Source organism: Lissotriton vulgaris, chromosome 10, assembly GCF_964263255.1.
Source record: "Lissotriton vulgaris chromosome 10, aLisVul1.2, whole genome shotgun sequence".
Taxonomy (NCBI): domain Eukaryota; kingdom Metazoa; phylum Chordata; class Amphibia; order Caudata; family Salamandridae; genus Lissotriton; species Lissotriton vulgaris.
In genome coordinates this window covers 107,027,823-107,045,749 of record NC_141698.1, presented here as the reverse complement: position 1 = coordinate 107,045,749, position 17,927 = coordinate 107,027,823, and the positions used below count along the sequence as shown (strand labels likewise).

General features: G+C 48.9%; 1 protein-coding gene across 2 annotated transcripts in view; it reads right to left on the bottom strand.

Moving 5' to 3' along the window:
* The window catches only part of LOC147684768 (kinesin-like protein KIF19), a 1,367,439-nt gene that overhangs the window by 847,933 nt on the left and 501,579 nt on the right, over nucleotides 1–17,927 (bottom strand). For both annotated transcript variants that reach the window (XM_086940625.1, XM_086940626.1), the window contains exon 11: nucleotides 4,012–4,165. In XM_086940625.1, the coding sequence (XP_086796751.1) occupies nucleotides 4,012–4,165 (154 nt within the window). The remainder of the gene's footprint in view (nucleotides 1–4,011; nucleotides 4,166–17,927) is intronic.

Below are 17,927 nucleotides of genomic sequence, written 5' to 3'. Positions count from 1 at the left end.
CTGCCATTGAAGATGTAGCTCCTCCTGTAGAGGCCGCATTTTGAGACGTGCCAGCGGAATGAGGTTTATGGCTGAGGAACACATTCCCAGAAGTGAAGCAAAGAGGCGAACCGAAAGTGACTTTCTTTTGGATAGCTTTATGGCCAATGCCTGTAGATGGAGCTGTCTTTCTTGAGACAAGAATACCTTGTATTGTATCATGTCCAGACAAGCTCCTAAGAAAAGTAGGATTCTTTTCTGAACCAATTGAGACTTCTTTTCGTTGACAGTGAGACCTAGGGATGCAAAGAGATTGCGGGCACACTGTTATGTCGCTCTGCACCCTGCATTTTGATGGACCTTTGACTAGCCAGTCGTCCAAGTAAGGAAAAACCTGGATCCCTGATGAGCGTAGTGCTGCCGCTACTGGGGCTAGGCACTTGGTAAAAATCCTTGGCGCCGACTTGAGGCCAAATGGGAGAACTTTGAACTGATAATCGGCGCCAGCCACAGTGAAACGGAGATACTATTGATATTTTGCATGGATTGGGATGTGGAAGTATGCGTCTTCCATGTCCAAAGAAGCCATAAAATCTCCCTCGTTGAGGCAATTTAGAATTTCCGAAAAAGTGACCATGCGGAAACCTTGCTTCTTGAAATATTTGTTGTTTGCGCAGGTCTAGGATCGGTCGCCATTCCCCTGATTTCTTTTTTATGAGGAAAAACAGGAATAGAAGCCTGTCTGCCTCTGATGTATTGGAACTTTTTCTATAGCGTTCTTGAGGAGCATTGAATGAACTTCCTTGAACAATAAGGGAAGATGAGGGGGAAGGGGACCCCATGGTGAATTATTGGTAGTTTAGAGACAAACTCCAGGATGGGACCATGTTGTACTAAGTACAGGAACCAATGATCGGATGTAATCCGCTGCCACTGTTCTTGAAAGGCAGATATCTTCGCGCCCACAGTGAGGGAAGGAAATAAGGTTGGCGCCCGGCTGACCTCACTGTTTTCTGCGAGTGTCTTGCCCTTGATTGTTTGTGCGCTTTCGTCCACCTTGGCGAGAGAAACTAGCTGTTCCGGACTATCGATAAGAAGACTGATAACTTTGCCGGTACTGAGGTTGATATTGTCTGCCTTGTTGATAGTAGTTTCCTCTAGAGGAGTATCCACGTCCTCTAGCACCTCTAAAAGATCCTCTCTTGTACGGCAAAGAACCTAGGGATCTTGCAGTGTCAGTATCCGTCTTGATTGCCTGGAGAGCCTTGTTGATGTACTTCCCAAATAGAGAGTCTTCATCATAAGCCATGTCCAGGATCTTAAGTTGGACTTCGGGCCTAAAGGTGGTAGCCTTTAGCCAGCCCTGTTGTCTGAGAACTGCAGCTCCTGCCAGTTGTCTAAAGTTTGCATTAGCAATATCCAAGGTGCAGTCAATGTTTCTGCAGCTGCACGTTCCCCCTCCGTTAAAATCTTCCATGCCTCCTGTCTTTTATCCTCTCGGATTAGATAAATCAAACCAGCCATCTCGGACCACATTTGGCAATCGTAGCACCCTATAATCGCTAAAGGATTTGCAGCTCTGATCGAGGCAGCAGCCATGGTGGAAAATTTCTTACCAATAAGGTCCAAACTACGCCCCTCCTTATAAGGTGGTGTAGTGATGGGTGGCTGGGTTTTTCGATCTTTTCTGCGGCCTGCGAGATGACCTAATCCGGCCGCGGGTGTCCAATGAGACATGCAGGACTAGTGAAAGGAGCGGGATATTTCTTTATCAATCCTTGGCAACACTACTGGAACTGAAGCAGGGTTTTTCATCACCTTGACACCTTCTTTCCAGATATAATCAATTTTAGGAATGGCTCTTGACACCTTCCTAGTTTCTTCTTTAAAATCATGGAGGAAACATTCTGTCTGCTCCACTGTCACCGGCAACTGAAATCTAGTTGCAACTCGCTGCATGAGATTATGGAAACCACCTATGTCTTCAGGCAGTGAGTCTGAAGGCTGTGGAGTTGGTGGAGACGGCATGGTAATAACGTAGTCCTCCCACGGATCCATCTGTGGATTATTAGGTAACTCTCCTTCCTCTACTTCTTCATCCGAAGAAGTGTCCGGGGTCTGCGTAGGCAAGGCAGGTTGTGGAATTTCCATGACCGGAGACCTGGGCGGTGGAATGCCAGGTTGAGAGACTGGGACAGCAGGTTGCGCTGGAGGCACAACCTGTTGAGGTGGAAAACGTTGTTTATAATCTGCCAGCATAGCCTGTAAATCTTGGATGAGGCTTGGTGGTAAATGACTGGCCTCCGAAACTTAAGACCTCCTCCGGTATTCTATATGATGAGGGACCACAATGTCCTCCTGATGATAATGCCCGGAATAAGCATCATCTTCTTCATCATCCTCCTGGCATTTAATATTTAACTCTGAAGGATGGCGAGCTATTCCAAAAGCTCCCTCATTGTCATCATCCTCAAAACTCTCCTCTTCGTCATCAGCATAAGTCTCTAGGAGATGAGAGGGCATATGTGGCAAAATGTAAGATTCTTGCTGTCTCTGGTATGATACTAATTGAAAGGTCTTTGAAAAAAGCGGGGTAGAAAAAACCTGTTTCACAGCTAAAGGCTTAAATGAAGCAGTATCTATTTGTCTTGATGCCACCGGTGATAATGGTGTCACGGTCGTCATCGATATGTTCATCGTCGACGGGGTCGACGATGAAGGATTCGTCGTCGATGGACTCGACGTCCACGGGACGGCTGTCACCGGACTCTACGACGACGGGACCGCCTTCGACGGACTCGACGTCCACGGGACCACCGTCGACGGACTCGACGTAGACGGGACCACGTCGACGGACTCGACGTCGATGGGATAATCATTGACGGGCTCGACGTCGACGGGCCCCCATGGACGGACTCGTCGTCAATGTCGTCGACGGGCTCAACGTCGATGGACTTTGCTTCTTCATCGACTAGACAGACGTCGACGGTACCGTAGACGACTTTGTCGACGGGGGCTTCTTCGTCGACGGGGGCTTCTTCGTCATCAAGGCAGTCGTCGACGAATCGTCGACGTGGGTTCTTTGAGCCACAATACAGATTCTAGTAGACAGGATAGGAGAAGTGATGGCTGTAGTGGAGATCATAGCCATAGGTGAAGAAGTAGAAGTAGAAATGGTAGTCACAGATGAGGAGACAGAAGAGCTCTTATTCACAGTTTTCTTAGTAGATTTCTTGGTGGCTGAGGCTCCAGAGATATTAGATGGAGATCTCTGTGAAGAGCCTGAAGTGGAGTGGGAGGTTTTAACCTGTTTTCTCCCCTCACTTGAATTATCCTCTTGAGATCTCGCTCTCTTACTGGAGGTAGAGGCTCTGTCATCGTCATCCGTAGAAGAGGATTTTAGCCACAAAAGTACGCTGGCCTCCGTATCCCTTAAAGTTTTAGAAGGGTAGGTGAGGCAGATCTTGCAATTTTTTGCCTCATGTTTTGGATAAAGGCAATAAATGCAGTCCTTATGTTGGTCATCAACATGGACCTTTTTTTCTCGCATGTTCTACAAGGTCTAAACAAGGCCTTCTTGTCAGACATCCTGAAGCTTTGATGAAGAAAACTGAGTCAAGACTCAGGGAGACTCCCTTCCACACAACGTGCGGTGAAAATCTGAGGAGAACTGGCTCTGCAGAGAGGGTTCTAAAGGCTGCTGTGACCTGATTGGTTGGTGCAAAGACTTTGGTCTTTTTAGCATAATGAGGTAGATAGGCTACTACAATCTAGGCCTCAGGCCTTCCTATAGGGCCTACTACTGTAATTTACTTTTGGCACTGCTTTTTTATATACCGTGGGACTCCCACCGTGGCGACAGGGGATGATTCAGGCATGTGAATCTATGAAAGATACCCCAATACTGGATAAGGGAGGCTAATCTCAACTCAGCATGGTTCAAATCTGCCAATGTTAGCAAAATGAAAAAAAACTAACAGTTTGTTATAATGGAAGCAATAGAAAAAATGTGTACAACACATCCACATTTACCTTGTATGTCCCTGATGTCGAGTTTACTTTCTTTCATTTTCTCATGCTGCTCATCTTTGCCCTTCAGACGTTGTATTTCTTTACGAAGCTCAGCGATGATTCTGTTATACTGGGCAATGTGAAAATTGGCATTCTGCAGGTTACGATTCACCACCTGGAGAGGACCACTAAGAAGTTACCCACAAGACCACTGATGATATATACATAATACGAACAACACTGTAATGTTCTATTCTATGAACCATTTCCAAGTACATTAAAACATTTATATGAAATTCAATTGTTTCTGCCCTAATAACCGACTCATTGGAAACCTTGGTGTATATGTTCATTTTCCATTTAGCTGAAAAACAAATGTTTGGGAGTATTGGAGTATATCCAATGGAGCCATCATTGCTTGGGATTGGCCGCTGAGGGGATGCACCTTTCCTGCTAGCAATATCTTGATTGATGCCACATCACCTGCAGAGCTTCATTCCATTGCACTGAGGGTTGTCTCTGCCCAGTAACATTCGTAAAATGACCTCTAAAGCATTTCATCTGTTTCAAGATCACTGCCAGCAACGGCAGGATCCTTTGAAGAAACATTTCTTTTGAGTGGATTACTAATCTGGATAGAGAACAGCTGGAGTAACTGAGTTGACTCTCCTGGTAATAAACAAAAAACCTCTAGCTGGGGAAGATGCCAGCCATGATTATAAGTGATACCAGCTATCAGTGCCACGTGACACTGCGCATCAAGACATGACATTTGTCAACATGCGTTCATGTTTCAGACAGGGATCTCAAGACATCATAATGGCGGCAGGGTGTTGATAGAAGTAAGATTTTCATTTTATTTTTTAAATTCTCTAACATTTGTGCAATGCCCCTCTGTCTAAGGTCAAGAGCCTAGTCTTTTTGTTTGATCTCAAACCGACCTTTCAGTCATTGGTGAATAAGGCTGCAAAAAACATGTAATCACCATTGTGAACCGTTAATTCTGACCCATATTTAAAACACTGAAAGAAAAGCCTCATTTCATATACTTGTTAGTGGTTATCTAACTGTGCCATAATTTGGGCCTTAAAATCAAACTAATACCCAACTGAAGAGACCACGATAAAGCGGTCATCTAGTAACTTTACTTTGTAAACTGCACCAATTACTCCTGTTAGGAAATTTCTGAGATGGTTCTTAACTCATCTAAACATCGGAGCAATTTGTTATAGCAGTGATGGAGCAGACTTTTAATTGTTGTCATCCATTTGTGAATGACTGATAGAGGATGAAAATGCATTGCTCACCTGTAACGTCGGTTCTTCGGTATTGTTAACTTTCATAGATTCAAATGTTCAAATCATTCTCCGTTTTCAGGCTGGGATCCCTTAGTAAAGCACAGTGCATAACATTGAAAAGTCTATAAAGCACACACGCCCACCTCTTTGTGTGACTCAAACTTCAGCAAATCAGAAACCAGCACCCTCGCCCTTCCCTTGACAGAGTCTTCCAACTCTCAGGTTTACTAGCTTCTGAGAATAAGATATACATGAAGAGGCTCATAAAAGGGAAGGAGTAGGGTTTGAATATGAATCTGTGAAAGATTCCAATGCTGGAGAGCCAAAGTTTTTTTTTTTTTTATTTATTTTTATTGGCATTTCAAAAACATACGTACAATCAAATGGCTTATCGTTGGCGTTGCAAAGATCCAGACTTGATCATCTTTCTCTTCAGAACATTGATTGTTTTTAATTTTACAGAGAAGATGTTAACATCGTTTTTTTGTACAGGTCAACTGACGTCACCTTGCAAACTATGTGTTGTTGCTACCATATTTGTTATCATCCCTGATAAAACTTTTTATGGTACATATATTGAATATATGAATACATATTTCTCTAAAATAATTTGTTTGCCCCGTGTATGATTTATTATTTGCTTGTTTTAATAAACAGCTGTGACCAACTGATGCATCTATTGTTTTGATCAATTCTGTTGTCCACTACCAATGAGAGTGTGATTTCGAGTAGTTTTACTGATCAAAGAATCACAAATAATTACAGATAAACAAAATCCCTTGTAGGCCAATGTCCTCCTTGTTTTGTAAACTTCACTGCCCAAGCCTGCAAGGGTATATTGGGTCCCCACTCTCCCTTTAAAATTGCAAAGATACACAAGCATGTGGCATAAGGCAGGCACAGATGAAACAGTATTATCACCGGTTCTTTTCAACATGTAAATCACAAATCGGCAATTAGGCATGTACTCCCTCACTGTATACAGTGATGACATTCACACAGTATCACCCCTTGCCGTAGGCAGCAACCTTCCTCACAGTACCCCTTCAATGTCCAGGGGTGGTGGCCACCGTCATCGTTCTCTAGTTAGCAGTCTCCTCTACAGTGTGCTGTGTCTTGTCTACTCCCTGTCCCTCCAGCTCCGTTGATTGTGTGTCCTCCAGGTCAGGGGCCCCTCCAAGTACAGTGCCCAGTAATTCTTGGGACGATTGCGAGGTGGTAATAGTTCGCTATATAACTCTGTCTGCGTGCAACAGTATAACATGTCACGAGACCATTTAGTGAGCATCGGTGTCGGTACGCGCATCCAAGTAAGCGCAACACACCTCTTAGCAATCAAGAAGGCCATATCAACGAGCCTCCGTCTGTCAGGCGGCACGTCTTTAGAATACCCCAGAAGGGCCAATAGTTGACTAGGGGCCAGTGTTAGCCCAGTAACCTTGTTCACTTCACCGTATACCATGCACCAGACGTCCGAAACCTTCGGACAGAGCCAAGCTAAGTGCAAAAAGTCGGACATCTGTTCCCTGCAGCGCTCATAACTAGGACTATCCCTCAGCCCGTAGCGCTGGAGTATAACATTTAGGAATTTAAAATGTGTCAGACGATGGCGGCCATTCAGGACACCCTTTTTACATTGGCACAGCAATATCTCAATTTTTCCTCAAGGAGGTCCAACGCCAGGTCAGTCTGCCATGCCAGGCGAGGTTTATTATAGTCTGTCGCCCTCTCTGTAAGCGTAATACGGTACAAGTTTGTGATCAATTTGGCCGGCGTCTTAGCATTCACTACGAAATCATATGCCAAAACTGCCTGAGGTTCAGCCATATCCTCACCCAGCAACCCCCTCAAAGCATGTTGGACTCTATGAAACTGAAAACGAGGGAGTAGGAGAGTTCCCAGGAGCGCCCTCTAAGGCTATTTCCTCCCAGGTGCGGACCCTGCCCTCAGCGAATAGGTCGCCCACGTGAGCAACATCCGGTTTAGCCAGGGCAGATACTACTCCTCTATCCCTGCAAGGGGGGAGCCATGTACACAATTCTAGATGTGCCCCTGGAGCGTATAGCAGCAAGCTGGCCTGAGCGTTCATAAGGTGATGCCATGCATGCTGGTAGCCATAAACCGGTCCTAGGATGCTTAATTCCGGTCCAGGAAAGACATGGCTTGGCAGTTCGGGCTGGTCTGTTCCCATGAGGCACAGGGTCAAGTCTGATTTGCATATGGCCATGTCTGAACTGGGGTGGTGTAAAGTGCAAAAAAACGATGGATTTAGGCCCAGATCTCTGTACTGGGGTGAATGTATGACATTGTTCTGCATTCTGTCCATCAACTGTTTTTGCATTTGTCACCCCGAGTGGGATGGGTATGCTCGGACGCGAGTCCCATGCTCTCCACACCACTGGAGTCAAGCTATCCTGGCTGAAGACGGCTGATAGCCAGAAACCGGTCCTAGGATGCTTGATTCCGGTCCAGGAAATACATGGCTTGGCAGTTCGGGCTGGACTGCTCCCATGAGGCACAGGGTAAAGCCTGATTTGCATATGGCCATGTCTGAACTGGGGTGGTGTGGAGTGCAAAAAAACGATGGATTTAGGCCTAGATCTCTGTACTGGCGTGAATGTATGCCCCTGGAGCGTATAGCAGCAAGCTGGCCTGAGCGTTCATAAGGTGATGCCATGCATGCTGGTAGCCATAAACCGGTCCTAGGATGTTTAATTCCGGTCCAGGAAAGACATGGCTTGGCAGTTCAGGCTGGTCTGTTCCCATGAGGCACAGGGTCAAGTCTGATTTGCATATGGCCATGTCTGAACTGGGGTAGTGTGGAGTGCAAAAAAAAGATGGATTTAGGCCCAGATCTCTGTACTGGGGTGAATGTATGACATTGTTCTGCATTCTGTCCATCAACTGTTGTTTTTACATTTGTCACCCCGAGTGGGATGGGTATTCTCAGATTGAGTCCCATGCTTTCCACACCACTGGAGTCAAGCTATCCTGGCTGAAGACGGCTGATAGCCAGAAACCGGTCATAGGATGCTTGATTCTGGTCCAGGAAATACATGGCTTGGCAGTTCGGGCTGGACTGTTCCCATGAGGCACAGGGTAAAGCCTGATTTGCATATGGCCATGTCTAAACCGGCGAAGTGGGCGGAGCTAGCTCGCTCGCTGTTGATGGCGGCAGCGAGGGAGGATTCCCAGTGACATCGTCAAGATCGGCTGTCTGGGGGTCAAGAGTGAGGCTGGAATCCTAGCTGTAGTGCAGGTAAAAACACAGAAATACACAAGTTTTTAAAAAACAATTAGCAGCGCTCCCGGCTTTCCGCCTCAGGAGAATGTTAGAGTGGTGTTCAAACTACCTAAGTTTCACCACATCACTCCCCTCCTCAAGTCCCTACACTGGCTCCCTGTCCGCGCGCGTTTCCAGTTTAAGCTTGCTTCCATCACCTTCCAAGCACGACTGGGCACAGCACCTGTTTTTATTTCATCCGAGATCATCCCCTACGTTCCCTCCAGGGAACTACGGTCATCCACTCAATCCCTTCTCACAGTCCCGCGATTCCGGAGGAAGAAATGGGGTGGATCGAAATTTGCGACCCTCGCTCCACTCCTCTGGAACTCCCTACCTCTCGAGCTTAGAGCCTTAACTCTCTATCCGCAATTCCGGAAACAGCTCAAAGCTTATTTGTTTACTAAATCTTTTAATTAGTTCATTAGCAGTTCTTTTTCTCTTTTTAACTCAGCCCCAGCTTCCCTCGCCCAGATATATGTTAGTTGCAGCGCCATGAAACCGCTGGTGAACGTGCGCTTTATAAATAATTTTAAATTCAAATTCAAATTCAAATTCAATTCTAAACTGGGGTGGTGTGGAGTGCAAAAAAACGATGGATTTAGGCCCAGATCTCTGTACTGGGGTGAATGTATGACATTTTTCTGCATTCTGTCCATCAACTGATGTTTTTGCATGCATGCGTCACAGCGTTCAAAGAATCTAGAATGCCCGTCTGTCGATCTCTAGGTTGAGACGTCAGCGCCGGGAGCGGAGCTGGAGATGCAACGATCGTTTCTATGCGCAAATGCGGCCCATCAGCCGGGCCGTGTATCCAGCCGTGCGCGTGTGCGCTCTGTGCGGCACAGTAATAGAGCTCCATGTCAGGAGCATTTAGTCCCCCCTCCTCGTATGGGTGTATGAGAATGTCCCATGCCACCCGAGGCTGCTTCCCGGCCCATACCAGTCGCAGCACAAGAGTGTGAGGCTGCCGAAAGAACGTCCCCGAGGGGACCATGGGAACGTTGCTGAATAGGAATAAGAAGCGGGGGAGCACGATCATTTTCAGCAGGGATATGCGCCCCATCAATGACAAGGGAAGTTATATCCATTTGTTCACACTATCTTCCAATTTGGAAAGAGCTACCCCGTAATTTTCCCTAAGTACCACCTCCGAGTCAGTGTGCAACTTAATCCCCAAGTACCGAAGCGAGTCTGTGGTCCATTGAATTGGGTATTACGGCTCCACTCTCTTAGTGGCGGGCGTAAGAGGGAACATCACTGTCTTATTCCAGTTCACATGTATTCCTGATAACGAACTAAACAGCACCACCTCCCTTAGTACCGTCGAGAGGTTATCCTCCGGGCGCCGTACGTACAGCAGGGTGTCATCCGCATACGTAGACACAATCAAGTTGTACATGGGGAACTGTATACCACTGAGGCCGTGATATTCATGGAAGGCACAAGCCAGGGGCTCCGCAGCTAAGGCGTACAGAAGGGGGGAGAGGGGGCAGCCCTGTCTGGTGCCACGCAGCAGACTCAGTTGTAAGCGAGCCTATGCGAACCTGGGCCGTGGGAGAAGCATAGTGCGTGCCCAATAAGTGTAGGAAGAGGTCGCCCACTCCCATACGTCACAACACTAGCCTAAGGAACGGCCACTTGACAGAATCAAATGCCTTTTCCATGTCCAGGAAGACCGCCACCGCGGGGACCTCCTGGCGCGTATGTTGAAATGCCGCGAACACAGTCCTCAGGTTTTACGTGAGGTTGCGGCCTGGGACAAAGCCTGCTTGTTCCGGAGCGACCAGCGTTGGGATCAGCGAGCTGAGGCGGTTAGCAATGATTTTCGCAAAGATCTTCGCGTCTACATTAGGCAATGAGAGCGGCCAGTACGAGGCACAGACATCCAGGGGCTTCCCGGGCTTTAGTATAGCGACTATAATAGCTTCTCGCATTGTGGGGGCATCACGCCTCCCTCTGTCATCTGCTCTACAAGTGTTAACAATGTGGGGATCAGTAAATCTGAATAAGTCTTGTAGAATGATACCGTCAGGCCATCACTGCCCGGTGCACTTCCAGCCCTCATAGACGTCAACACACAAACCACCTCCTCCCTCTCAAAGGGCCGGGCCAGGAACTTGCGATGCGTATCAGTCAACCACGGTAGCTGGATATGTGTCAGAAAGTCTAGGATACGTTCCTCCGGAGTAGGCCCCCTGAAGGCGTACAGTGAAGCGTAGTAGTCCCGGAAACAGGCCGCCACCTGCTCGTCAGGCAACTGCTCCCCAGACTGCGGGGATCTCAACTCTGGCGTCACTGCACATTGTCTGCGCTGCTTCGCCATCCGCGCCAGTACCGCGCCCGGGCACTCAACCTCGCCATACGATCTCGCTATGGCGTACTTCCCCAAATGTTTCACCTCCAAGTCTGCCTCCTCATGAAATTCACGGATCGTTTGGGCCAAGTCTCGCTGTAGTTCCTCACCCGGGTCGGGAAGACAACGCGCTTCAATGTCCCTAATCTTGTTTTCGAGTATTGTCAAACGGCCCCTAATGGATTTGAGGACGCCCGCGTGTTTGGATATGGCCACTCCCCGTATAAACGCCTTGAAGGCCTCCCATATCGTTAAAAAGGAGTCGACCGAGCCGACATTATTGTCAAAGTATTCCTCTATAGCATTGGCCAACTCTTCCCGTAATGCACCGTCCAACAGCGAGTAGGGAGGGAGGCGCCAGGTGAAAGGGGGGGGGACGCCTCGCCGGAGCACGAAGGGTCACCAGGACCGGTGAGTGGTCCGAATATGTACGTGGTAGCGTTGAACACGCCTGTATCAAAGAAAGGCGACCAAACAGTAGTCAATGCAAGTGTGAATATCATGCTGAGCTGAATAGTGTGTGTACCCCCCCTGAGACGGGTAGCTAGCGCACCACGCATCCTGCAGTCCCAGTCGTGTCATTTCAGCCTCCAGAGCTCTGGCAGAGACCGAAGGGCGCGGGTCAGGCCCGTCAGATCTATCCAGTGCAGGCTGGCGAACCATATTAAAATCACCCCCCCATAAGATATGCTCTCCACAGAGGTCGCGCACCCTAGAGGCCAATCTTAAATAAAAGTTAGGGCAGTCAAAGTTGGGGCCATAAGTATTAACTACATGTAGAATCATTCCCTTTCCTGTACATTTTGTGATGACATAACGCCCCTCCCCGTCAGTATCTATCGGGGTCAAAGTCAGTGAGGATTTAGGGTTCACCCAGGTCAAGACGCCCCTGGCATGTGAGTTGAAGCCTGCAGCATGTATATTATTAGCTAACTCCCTGTAATTCAAGGTCTGTGAGTCGGGGCGCAGGTGGGTCTCCTGGAATAATGCGATATCTATCGCATGTCTAGAGAGGAACTGAAGTACGCGCCTGACCTTTCTATGATCGTTCTGGCCGCGAACGTTCAATGTCAGCAGTGTGATCGTGTCAGAATCATGATTCTGCTGTGTCATAGTGGTGAGGGAGTGAAAAGTATAATGCTGGGTGTCGCCGTCCCCGCCCATGACCATCGCGTCTGCCAATTCACGCCAACAAGGTGCACAGCCAAACAACAAGCCAATGAACAACCCCCCCCCCCCCTTCCCCCTGTCAGGTCAGGAGAAAACCTCCGCTGTTCCCCACCACCCCCCTCCCACGCCTGCCCAACCCCAACTAGGCTGCGGTCCTCCTCCCCTCCAGCCCCAAGCCCCACTGCAACCCACATCCCAATTCCAGATCCCCCCCAATTCCCACCCTCCCTCCCATCAACCAAAAACCAAGACAAAAAGAATAAAAAGCTAACCAAACAGAGGGCTCTCCTCGCGGAGAAGTTTCCCTTAGTAAGATGTGTAACACGCAGGGGCGTAGGTAGGTCGCTAACAACAAATCTGAAGCACATGCAAACTAATGAACTCGTCGCCACGCCCCACCCCCCCCGCTCCTACAATGAAGGGTAAGAAACCCTAGCCAGTGGTCACGTGTGTTAGATCAATGTTCCACAAACAGTAGAGATCTGCAAAGAACTATGTCCAGCAATGTCGCTCTCCCTGGCAGGCAACCTTACAGTCCCTTAATCCGGTCCCCTGCGGTCAGGCTCAGGCAGGTAATCGCCGCAGAGCATGGCCATCGGGACAGGTGCATCGGCGCAAGGCCATAAGTCTTAATTATGCATTTGGGGGGCAGGTGATCTGAGGTTGCAAAGACACATAATCGAGCTCTAGCAACTGATCGATCCACATACTGCAACCCTCTCCCCCTGCCCCCCATGCCAACCTCAATCCCAGAGCGCCATCGGTACGTAGAAGTAGGATGACATCAGCGCCCGCCCTTAAAACCTCAAGCATCAGCAACAGACATCATGGGCAGTCCCACATATCCATACATCACCCCGGGGCCATTCCTAGACCTCCTCAGGGCGCAGTCCATGTACTCAGTCTTGATCGTAGGGAGCCTTCCACAAAGTCTTCAGGTCGGCCACTCTCCGACGTGCGTCGCGAGTCCCTGCGCCATTCTTTCAGTGCTTTCTGGAGCGCTCTCGGATCTGTAAAGATCAAGGACTTCCCCTGACGATTGACTCACAATTTTGCTGGGTATAACATAGCGTAATCGGCGCCCATCTCACGCAGTTGGCGCTTCGTCGGCACAAACTGTCTCCTCGCCTCCTGCACCCTTGCAGTAAAATCAGGAAAGAGGGAGCCCTCATACTTCAGCAGTTGTTTCTCTCTTGCGAGCCTTAGTGGCGTGTCCCGGTCCCTGTAATTAAGGAGTTTGGCGATGATGGGACGTGGAGGGGCCCCGGGTTTAGGTCTCGGTCCCAAGGTACGATGTGCTCTCTCAATTACGAACATGTCCGAGAAGACCGTCTCCCCCAGCAGTTTTTTCAGAAGGGCCTCAACAAACAGCTCCATGTTGCCTGTCTGCGTACTTACCGGCAGACCCGTAATGCGTATGTTACATCAACGGGACCGCGCCTCCAAATCCTCGGATTTATCCTGCAGGAGTTGGATCACTTTGCCAAGCTGCTTATGTTCCGAGTCAAGAGCAGTCTGCGCCTCCTCCACCTCACATAGCGGCGCTCGGACATGTCCAGGCGTTCTGCGTATTTGTCTAACCGCTCCACCATCCTGTCCATTGGGTATGTTAGGGCGTTCATCTTTGTACCCAATGAGGTGATCCCGCCTTGCAAATTCTTTTCCATGGCGAGTAAAATACTGCGAATGTCCGGCTCCTGCGGGACGCTCTCCGCAGCAGACTCTGCCTCACCCCTCTCCGTCCCCGATGTGGAGTCACTGGATTTAGACCATTTGTTTTCGAAGGTCAATTTAGGTTGAGTTCTATCTGGGCATCCCATTGCGACACCTCAGTCGCCAATCGCCCTCAGTCGAAAGTCCCAGTAAGTGCGGTGGCCCCTTGCAACCCGGGGCTAGGCTCCGCTCTCTCCAACCGTCAGCGCAGTATCAGCAGCCAAACACGGCCCCGGGATATCCAGGAGCCGGGATCAGGCCAGCAGGGCAGGCGCTCAGGTTCGTCGTGTGGGGGCACAAGGGGGGACCCCCTCCTCACAGTCACCACTCACGCCTCGGTTGCAGCAAGGCGGCTGAATCAGGCGGCAACTCTCCCAGAAGCAGTGAGTAATCAGGCGTGGGGCAGTTCAGGGGTTAGGAATCCAACCACCTCGTGGATCAGGGGCCGGCAAGGCAGACACCCAGGTCAGCGGCACCAGCAGTTCTAGTCGCGGCTCCTCCGCACTTCGCGCGTGATCCAACGGCTCCCCGCCTCACGATCCCCCATGGTACCTACAGCTATGTTGTTCGCAGTCAGAGTCTCGCACCGCTCCTCTCACCGGCGCAACAGCAGAGGCAGCGCTGTATCGCCTCAGGGCAGGTAGGCCTCCTCCGCAGTGCGCTCCACGTCTCCTCGCTCTGTCGCAGCTAATGCCCGCCAGCCTCCGCCTCTCCTCACCACACCAGCTGGGGGAGGGGAGGGGGGGGGGGGGGGGACACCCGATCACAACCCCAAGCGAGTGGCCACGGGTCTCACGGGCGTCCAGCAGGTGCAGCGAATTCGCCAGGGGCGGTTCCGCGCTCCTCCTCCTCTACAGCAGCGCCGGCCGGTGGGGTCCCTGTCACAATCGGCAGCTCCAAAGGCCGGAGCAGAGCCGGGCGCCCGGGTAGATCAGCGTGGCCGCAGGCTCCAAGCCGCGCTCCACTCCCCGCCTCCATTTCCGGGTCCGGGGTCGCCCGCCCCTCACGCCGGCCGCAGATCTCACCAGCAGACTGTGAGGCGGTCAGTGCAGCGGTACAGCCGCGGCGGCACCATGGGGGCCCTCAGCTCGTCTCACAGCCAGGCAATGGTAGCGCCGTCCTCTCCTGCGCGATCAGGCCCAGCGAGTCGTTGCCGCTCCCCCAGGTGAGTATGCGGTTGTAGAACACTCCAAATTCACCCTAGGTACTACGAAGCCCAGGTACAGCGGGGCAGATCACTCAGTCCACAGCTGAGGGCAGGATATTGTACAGGATAGTATTAGGAGCGGGGGATCACTCGGCTCAAGCAGCCATCGTGGTTGCGAGCTAGCTCCGCCCCCCCCTGGAGAGCCAAAGTTACATGTAAATAGCCAGTTTAGCTCTCCAGCATTGAATCTTTCATAGCTGCACATGCTTGCGTCAAAATTAAGCTAGTGGTATTGAATAATAAAAAGGAAGATGGGAAATGAAGCTCACCTTCAAAATGGCTATTATGGAAACAGGTTAGAAAGTGCTGCCTTCTTACTGACGCTTCTTTTCTGGTTTCCACATCGATACCGTAATACTTGGAGGACGCATGCATTGTCCTACACGTTACTGACTTACAAATGTCTTTTAGAGAAACTCCAGGAAAGAGAGCCGTAGTGGCGGCCAAATTCCTAGACCAGTGAGCTGTGACAGCCCCAGTGACCTGTTCATAAGCTTCTGGGCCACTGAAATACAAGAAACAATCCATTTGACCAAAGTCTGCTTTGTTATGGGATACCCGTGTTCAGACAGCCAAAGGATGACAAAAATCCTTTTTTTTGGCGGAAGAATATATAGTATCTTTTGTTGTCCAAAGAGTGTAAAGTGTTTTTTTAAGGTTTGGAAAGAATGTAGGCGTAGAAATGTATTGATTCAGATAGAACGATATAGAAACCTTTGGACTAAACATTGTTTTTGAAAAATCGTAGCTAAGGTTCCTTACAAGAGTGCCTGAAGTTCACCCACATTTCTGATGAATGTTATTGTCAGTAAAAATGCAGTTTTCCAAGAAAGTGGGTGTAACCTTGATCTGTGAAATGGTTAAAAGGGTGGCGTCATTAACGCTGCCAGCTCCCATAAAGGAGTAGCTTGGCTGTCTTTGATGATTCTTGAAATATAAAGATTGAGTATATCGGGTTTTCTCAGACATCTTGAAATTGTCGCCAAATGAACTCCGATTGATGTAAAACTGAGCCCAGATCCAGCCAATTTGAGCAGATAAGTCAAAAGTTCAAACAATTGCATTTCAGAGTATTCAGATTTTCTTTCTTTGCCCAAAGAACAAATGTCTTCTATTTCATAGCACGTCTTAATAGTAGAAGTTGCACTGGCTGCTCGAATAACTTGGCAGAATGCTTCAAGTATATTCGGATGACCAAATTCTAAGCCCTGATGAGCCAAATACAGGGACTGAGAAAAAGTGTGAAATATTTGTACCCCATTATTTGACCGAAGTTTAGAGCCTGGTTTGAATTTTATCTGGATCTGTTCTGACATATTCCACGGTTCTGTAACCCAATGTTGGCTCTGCAAAGTGAGAGCCAATATGACGCTGTGCAGCTCTGTCATGTTCTTGCAGATATCTATTGGTATTAAGGGAATTGGAGAGAATGTCTAAATTAATTGCCCTTTCCTAAAAAACACACCAGAGCTTCGCCGTTTGATCCACAGCAATATCACCTGCTCTCAAATCGATGACTTGTCCTGTTCTGATCTTTGTAAACATGCTCCTAACTTGGGTTTTCCTGTCTGTGGAATATCATATTTAGCTATTTGTCGTCTATCATTTATTTGTGAATGTCTGAAGTTTTTCTGCTGAGATAATCTGCCAGGTTTTTCTGCAACCCGAGACATGCTATGCAGACAGTTCTTTGTTGTGTTCGAGAGCCTATAGTCATATTTTTTCAGCTTCCTGGTGCAGCAGAAGAACAAGTTACTTACCTTCGCAACACCTTAACTGGTAGAGCGTCTATCTAGCTGCAGATTCCTTGCCTTAGAATATTTTAGCGAATCCTTGGTGTGCTGGCAGGTGGTGTTTTCGGCTCTGTATGGCAGCATACGCACCAGAAGTGACATGGCCCGTACCTGTCTAGGCTCAATCCCAGCACACTGACCTCAGTTTATTTTTTGGTATTCTGTTTAATTTCATTTTCTAACAGATACAAAACCAAAATTGAAATATAACACCCCCCCCCCCCCCCTCCCTCTTCACCGTACTGGCTCACGGTCCAGCTGTATGGAGTAGTCCCAGTGTCAGTCTCTCAATACCTCACATCTCCAGATTGTGCAAGTACCTATACAGATTGCACCAAAATCAAACCACAGCATCCTCTTTCAGACCCCTCTATTATCCACATCCAACAGTTCATCCTCCCCGCTGTCTCCACGAACCCATATTTTAATGAATTTTTTGGGGCATCCACAAGCTTTAAAAATCTGCTCCTCCACTCTCGTGCACTAGTCCTTATTGTCTGCCCACCACCTCGCTGTAGGGGCCATTTCTGGATAATATCACATCTAGCAATCATCAGCACCTCATTGCAAAAAAGGTGAGCATGTTTTTCGAAGTGTTTGTTTGCCCCTTATGCCCATCATCACTACCTTTGGATTCAGTTCCAGGAGCACCTCCAGCACCTAAGAATTCGTCCCCCAAACTACCTCCCAGAATGGACGGATCTGTGGGTAGTCCTATAATATTTGTACAAATGTGCCTCGTTGCATGCACCCCTTCAGGCATTTATCTGTCCCGGTCTTCCCCATCCCTAATAATTGAGATCTGGTGTAGTATTTTGAGCTGTATCAACCTGAATCCTGCCCTGATTGCCATCTCGCTTGGATAGCGGCAGACCACCCCCAGTCATCCTCCTCTAGGAGCGCTGAGGTCCTCCTCCCATTTCTCCAGCAGTTTCATGAGTGAGAAGGTGCAGATGGTCAATAGGGTACCACAGATAACCAAAATGGCATGTCCGAGAATTGGGGTCTCTAGGAGTCTGTATTCTAAAGGGCTTTCATCTGGCACCTCCACTTCCCGGTCGATGCGACCCCGGAGGTGGTGTCTCACCAGAGGTGTGATAAGTACTGTCCACTCGCC